At 48.5% G+C, this 7,500-nt stretch overlaps 1 protein-coding gene across 2 annotated transcripts in view; it reads right to left on the bottom strand.

Moving 5' to 3' along the window:
• Nucleotides 1-7,500, bottom strand: part of LOC139566530 (unconventional myosin-X-like) — a 64,592-nt gene that overhangs the window by 30,601 nt on the left and 26,491 nt on the right. For both annotated transcript variants that reach the window (XM_071387847.1, XM_071387846.1), the window contains exon 3: nucleotides 168-326. In XM_071387847.1, the coding sequence (XP_071243948.1) occupies nucleotides 168-326 (159 nt within the window). The remainder of the gene's footprint in view (nucleotides 1-167; nucleotides 327-7,500) is intronic.

Here is a 7,500-nt window from a genome sequence, read left to right on the forward strand (position 1 = left end):
CACACACACACACACACACACACACTCACAAGAAGAGATGATATAAGTTGATTTGTGTTTCCCGTCAAAAGCCTTTAGCCAGGAGATTACCGGAAGAGGAGGGGAGGTATTCATTGTATAGCACACGCATGTGTGTGTGTGTGTGTGTGTGTTAGTGTGTAACTTACATAGATGCTGTCCTTCTGGTAGCGCTGGTAGAGGTTGTGCATGATGGCAGCTTCGTGTAGTTCTGCCAGAGTGGACATGTCCTCCACTCCATCTATACTGGACTGATGCATAGCATACACTCTCTCTCTAGTCACCTCAGCCTGCTGGAGATACAACACCTAGAGAGGAGGGGGGGGGGGGGAGAGAGAGGAGTGGAGAGAGAGAGGGGAGGGGGAGAGAGAGAGAGAGAGAGAGGAGGAGGGAGTGAGAGAAAAAGAGGAGGGGGGAGAGAGAGAGAGAGAGAGAGAGAGAGAGAGAGAGAGAGAGAGAGAGAGAGAGAGAGAGAGGAGGGGGAGAGAGAGAGAGAGAGGAGGAGAGAGTGAGAGAAAGAGAGGAGGGGGAGAGAGAGAGAGAGAGAGAGAGAGAGAGAGAGAGAGAGAGAGAGAGAGAGAGAGAGAGAGAGAGAGAGAGGGGATACATATTACAGATGCAAAGGTAAATATTGCACAGTTGGAGTTAATGACATTTAGTCTCATTTAAATTCAATTGCAATTCATGAATTGAGAAAGAGAGGTATTTTCAGTTCTTGCAATTCCTTGAACAGGAAATGATCACCACTGGTGTATTGAGGGTGTGTTGCTATGGCACTTCTACTAGTGTATTGAGGGTGTGTTGCTATGGCCCTTCCACTGGTGTATTGAGGGTGTGTTGCTAAGGCCCTTCCAATGGTGTATTGAGGGTGTGTTGCTATGGCCCTTCTACTGGTGTATTGAGGGTGTGTTGCTAAGGCCCTTCCACTGGTGTATTGAGGGTGTGTTGCTAAGGCCCTTCCACTGGTCTATTGAGGGTGTGTTGCTAAGACCCTTCCAATGGTGTATTGAGGGTGTGTTGCTATGGCCCTTCCACTGGTGTATTGAGGGTGTGTTGCTAAGGCCCTTCCTATGGTGTATTGAGGGTGTGTTGCTAAGGCCCTTCCACTGGTGTATTGAGGGTGTGTTGCTAAGGCCCTTCCACTGGTGTATTGAGGGTGTGTTGCTAAGGCCCTTCCACTGGTGTATTGAGGGTGTGTTGCTAAGGCCCTTCCACTGGTGTATTGAGGGTGTGTTGCTAAGGCCCTTCCAATGGTGTATTGAGGGTGTGTTGCTATGGCCCTTCTACTGGTGTATTGAGGGTGTGTTGCTAAGGCCCTTCCACTGGTGTATTGAGGGTGTGTTGCTAAGGCCCTTCCACTGGTCTATTGAGGGTGTGTTGCTAAGACCCTTCCAATGGTGTATTGAGGGTGTGTTGCTATGGCCCTTCCACTGGTGTATTGAGGGTGTGTTGCTAAGGCCCTTCCTATGGTGTATTGAGGGTGTGTTGCTAAGGCCCTTCCACTGGTGTATTGAGGGTGTGTTGCTAAGGCCCTTCCACTGGTGTATTGAGGGTGTGTTGCTAAGGCCCTTCCACTGGTGTATTGAGGGTGTGTTGCTAAGGCCCTTCCACTGGTGTATTGAGGGTGTGTTGCTAAGGCCCTTCCACTGGTGTATTGAGGGTGTGTTGCTAAGGCCCTTCCTATGGTGTATTGAGGGTGTGTTTCTAAGGCCCTTCCACTGGTGTATTGAGGGTGTGTTGCTAAGGCCCTTCCACTGGTGTATTGAGTGTGTGTTTCTAAGGCCCTTCCACTGGTTTATTGTTGTTGCGTTGGCTCATAGTACAATGGGTTGGTAAATACCCATGTATACCATGTCCTTAACACAGACACAGAGAGATGAGCAGACTAGTTTCTCTTTTCAGGGACATTACGATGCAACAAATACATCTGTCCCCCTGCTTCTCCTTCTATAGACATTCTACACCCTCTCATTCACTTCTCATTCTTTGACCTGTTCTGTACCCTGCCATTACATCTGTCCCCCTGCTTCTCCTTCTATAGACATTCTACACCCTCTCATTCACTTCTCATTCTTTGACCTGTTCTGAACCCCGCCATTACATCTGCCACCCTGTGCATGTCACTAATAAACTAAACTAATCTCATTTCATCTACACTATATATACAAAAGTATGAACACCCCTTCAAATGAGTGGATTCGGCTATTTCAGCCACACCCGTTGCTGACCTGTATAAAATCGAGCACACAGCCATGTAATCTCCATAGACAAACCTTGACACTAAAATGACCTTACTGAAGAGCTCAGTGACTTTCAACGTGGCACCATCATAGGATGCCCCTTTCCAACAAGTCAGTTCGTCAAATTCCTGCCCTGCTAGAGCTGCCCCGGTCAACTGTAAGTGCTGTTATTGTAAAGTAGAAGGAGCAACAACGGCTTAGCCGCGAAGTGGTAGGCCACACAAGCTCACAGAACGGGACCGCCGAGTGCACAAGACCTGTTGGTCAGGTGCTTCATGAAATGGGTTTCCATGGCTGAGCAGCTGTACACAAGCCTAAGATCACCATGCACAATGCCAAGCGTCGGCTGGAGTGGTGTATTGCTCGCCGCCATTGGACTCTGGAGCAGTAGAAACGTGTTCTCTGGAGTGATGAATCACGCTTCACCGTCTGGCAGTACGACAGCTGAGGGGCTGTTTTTCATGGTTCAGGCTAGGCACCTTAGTTCCAGTGAAGGGAAATCTTAAAGCTACCGCATACAATGACCTTCTAGATGATTCTGTGCTTCCAACTTTGTGGTAACAGTTTGGGGAAGGTCCTTTCCTGTTTCAGCATGACGATGCACAAAGCGAGGTTCAAATGGTATGTCGAGATCAATGTGGAAGAACTTGACTGGCCTGTACAGAGTGCTGACCTCAACCCCATAGAACACCTTTGGGCTGAATTGGAACGCTGACTGCAAGCCAGGCCTAATCGCCCAACATCAGGGGGACCAACTCCATATTAATGCCCATGATTTTGGAATGAGATGAGCAGGTGTCCACTTACTTTTGGTCATGTAGTGTTATCTCTCTCTCTCTCTCTCTCTCTCTCTCTCTCTCTCTCTCTCTCTCTCTCTCTCTCTCTCTCTCTTTCTTTCTTTCTCTCTCTCTCTTTCTTTCTTTCTTTCTCTCTCTCTCTCTCTCTCTCTCTCTCTCTCTCTCTCTCTCTCTCTCCTCTCTCTCTCTCTCTCTCTCTCTTTCCTTCTGCATGTGAAAGAGCCAAGCCCCCACATCTATGTCATCAGTTTCCATGGCAACTGGAGAGAAGAGGGGAAGGGAGCGGAAAAGAAGAAGAGACCGAAGCAAGGAGAGAGAGATCATTTTCTCCAGGATGCCTGGTCTGGTAGGCCATGTACACCTACCAGTCCTTTCATCTAACAGTGGTCATGTTTGACATGTTATTTCCATGAAAAGCTCCTTCATTCATTCCACGGATGGCTGACGTCTCATCTGACAATAGAAGTAGAGTCCTATAGAATCCCAGGATGTTCATATGGCAACTCAGTTGGTTTCCAGACGTCTGGTTGGTATTTGAAGGGGATTGTACAGTGTCCAGTCTGAGGTGGATGCAGTCATAGGGAACAATCATACCCTGAGTGTGTGTGTGTGTGTGTGTGTGTGTGTGTGTGTGTGTGTGTGTGTGTGTGTGTGTGTGTGTGTGTGTGTGTGTGTGTGTGAAACTGGCTCAAATTAAGATCCAACATCTGTAGACACAAAGGTATGCACAGACGCACACAATTAGTTCCTCAGTGGAGGTCCTGACACATGGTACTTACGTTAAGTGTACGACTGTGACTTCCCATGTCCCATATCTATTTATCTATTCACTCTCTTTATACAAGCCATAGAGGTCAGCACAGCCACACACACACACACACACACACACACACACACACACACACACACACACACACACACACACACACACACACACACACACACACACACACACACACACACACACACACACACACACTCCATAGCCTTCTGTCCTCCCCTCATCTCTCTCCATATCTCTCTGTCCTCCCCTCATCTCTCTCCATATCTCTCTGTCCTCCCCTCATCTCTCTCCATATCTCTCTGTCATCCCCTCATCTCTCTCCATATCTCTCTGTCCTCCCCTCATCTCTCTCCATATATCTCTGTCCTCCCCTCATCTCTCTCCATATCTCTCTGTCCTCCCCTCATCTCTCTCCATATCTCTCTGTCCTCCCCTCATCTCTCTCCATATCTCTCTGTCATCCCCTCATCTCTCTCCATATCTCTCTGTCCTCCCCTCATCTCTCTCCATATCTCTCTGTCCTCCCCTCATCTCTCTCCATATCTCTCTGTCCTCCCCTCATCTCTCTCCATATCTCTCTGTCCTCCCCTCATCTCTCTCCATATATCTATGTCATCCCCTCATCTCTCTCCATATCTCTCTGTCCTCCCCTCATCTCTCTCCATATCTCTCTGTCCTTCCCACATCTCTCTCCATATCTCTCTGTCCTCCCCTCATCTCTCTCCATATCTCTCTGTCCTCCCCTCATCTCTCTCCATATCTCTCTGTCCTCCCCTCATCTCTCTCCATATATCTATGTCATCCCCTCATCTCTCTCCATATCTCTCTGTCCTCCCCTCATCTCTCTCCATATCTCTCTGTCCTCCCCTCATCTCTCTCCATATATCTATGTCATCCCCTCATCTCTCTCCATATCTCTCTGTCCTCCCCACATCTCTCTCCATATCTCTCTGTCATCCTCTCATCTCTCTCCATATCTCTCTGTCATCCTCTCATCTCTCTCCATATCTCTCTGTCCTCCCCACATCTCTCTCCATATCTCTCTGTCCTTCCCACATCTCTCTCCATATCTCTCTGTCCTCCCCTCATCTCTCTCCATATCTCTCTGTCCTTCCCACATCTCTCTCCATATCTCTCTGTCCTCGCCACATCTCTCTCCATATCTCTCTGTCCTTCCCACATCTCTCTCCATATCTCTCTGTCCTCCTCTCATCTCTCTCCATATCTCTCTGTCCTTCCCACATCTCTCCCCACATATCTCTGTGATCCCCTCATCTCTCTCCATATCTCTCTGTCCTCCCCTCATCTCTCTCCATATCTCTCTGTCCTCCCCTCATCTCTCTCCATATATCTCTGTCCTCCCCACATCTCTCTCCATATCTCTCTGTCCTCCCCTCATCTCTCTCCATATCTCTCTGTCCTCCCCACATCTCTCTCCATATCTCTCTGTCCTCCCCTCATCTCTCTCCATATCTCTCTGTCCTTCCCACATCTCTCTCCATATCTCTCTGTCCTCCCCTCATCTCTCTCCATATATCTCTGTCCTCCCCTCATCTCTCTCCATATATCTCTGTCCTCCCCTCATCTCTCTCCATATCTCTCTGTCCTTCCCACATCTCTCTCCATATCTCTCTGTCCTCCCCTCATCTCTCTCCATATATCTCTGTCCTCCCCTCATCTCTCTCCATATCTCTCTGTCCTCCCCTCATCTCTCTCCATATATCTCTGTCCTCCCCTCATCTCTCTCCATATCTCTCTGTCCTTCCCACATCTCTCTCCATATCTCTCTGTCCTCGCCACATCTCTCTCCATATCTCTCTGTCCTCGCCACATCTCTCTCCATATCTCTCTGTCCTTCCCACATCTCTCTCCATATCTCTCTGTCCTTCCCACATCTCTCTCCATATATCTCTGTCCTGCCCTCATCTCTCTCCATATCTCTCTGTCCTGCCCTCATCTCTCTCATCTTATTTTCCTGTCTTCATCCCTATAATCTTTATATATCCATGTCTCTACCCCTCCCGTTTTCCTCTTCTTCCCAGCATGGGAGAGGAACGCCTCTGTGTGAGCCTTATGTGTGTGTGTGTATGAGAGAGAAATGCTTGTCCATGTGTTGTTTTATGGGTTCACACGCATGTTATTCATGGCTCACACAGCTGCATACATATGGAGATAACACACACACACACACACACACACACACACACACACACACACACACACACACACACACACACACACACACACACACACACACACACACACACACACACACACACACACACACACACACACAGAGCAAACCCAGCTTGTAGAAATTGTGTGTCGGGAGGTAGTAGTGTAATGCCACATCACCAAACCTTTTACATTCAATATCTCTCTCCCTCTCTGTCTGTCTCTCTGTCTGTCTCTCTCTCTCTCTCCCCCCTCTCTGTCTGTCTGTGTCTCTCTCTCTCTCTCTCTCTCTCTCTCTCTCTCTCTCTCTCTCTCTCTCTCTCTCTCTCTCTCTCTCTGTCTCTCCCCTCTCTGTCTATGTCTCTCTTTCTCTCTCTCTTTCTCCCTCTCTGTCTCTCTCTCTCTCTCTGTCTCTCCCCCTCTCTGTCTGTCTGTCTCGCTCTCTCTCTTGCTGTCTCTCCCCATCTCTGTCTGTCTCTCTCTCTGTCTCTCCCCTCTGTCTGTCTTCCTCTCTCTCTCTCTCTGTCTCTCTCTCTGTCTCTCCCCCTCTCTGTCTCTCTCTCTGTCTCTCCCCCTCTCTGTCTGTCTCTCTCTTTCTGTCTGTCTCTCTCTTTCTCTCTGTCTCTACCCTCTCTGTCTGTCTCTCTCTTTCTCTCTGTCTCTCCCCTCTCTGTCTGTCTCTCTCTTTCTCTCTGTCTCTCCCCTCTCTGTCTGTCTCTCTCTTTCTCTCTGTCTCTCCCCTCTCTGTCTCTCTCACGCTCTAATATAGGATTATATGGTCTTACTGGGAAGAGTAAAGTAGTAAAGTGACTAATTCCATCAGATAACTGGATTGGCTTCCATCTCTGTGTCTGTGAGAACATCACACTGGATAACATAGAGAGAGAGGGAGGGAAGACACACACACACACACCACACACACACACACACACACACACACACACACACACACACACACACACACACACACACACACACACACACACACACACACACACACACACACACACACACACACACACACACACACACACACACACACACACACGCTATACTAGTAATTGTGTGTCACATTGATTTGTTGGTCATTACGCAGGAAGATCAATGCACTCTAAATGTGTGTGTATGTGTGTGTGTATGTGTGTGTGTGTACTACGTGTGCATGTGCATACGAGGGGGTACTGCTCAGTCACTACAAAGAGTATCCTCGACACACACACACACACACACTCGAGAGGGCCGCTTTCACAGATTATACTAGTCTATTAGCTTCGGCTAAATCTCTTCCCTCTTCTCTCTCTCACTATATTCTTCTAGAAATCCACTCTCTCCCCTCTTCTCTCTCTCCCCCTTTATCTCTCTTCTTCTCTATCTCTCTCTTCTCCCTCTCTCTCTCTTCTACCTCTCTCCCCCTTCCTCCCTTCCTCTCTTCTTCCCCTCTCTCCTCCCTCTATCTCTCTTCTCCCTCTCTCTCTCTTCCCCCCCC

This window comes from Salvelinus alpinus, chromosome 38 (genome assembly GCF_045679555.1).
Source record: "Salvelinus alpinus chromosome 38, SLU_Salpinus.1, whole genome shotgun sequence".
Lineage (NCBI taxonomy): Eukaryota > Metazoa > Chordata > Actinopteri > Salmoniformes > Salmonidae > Salvelinus > Salvelinus alpinus.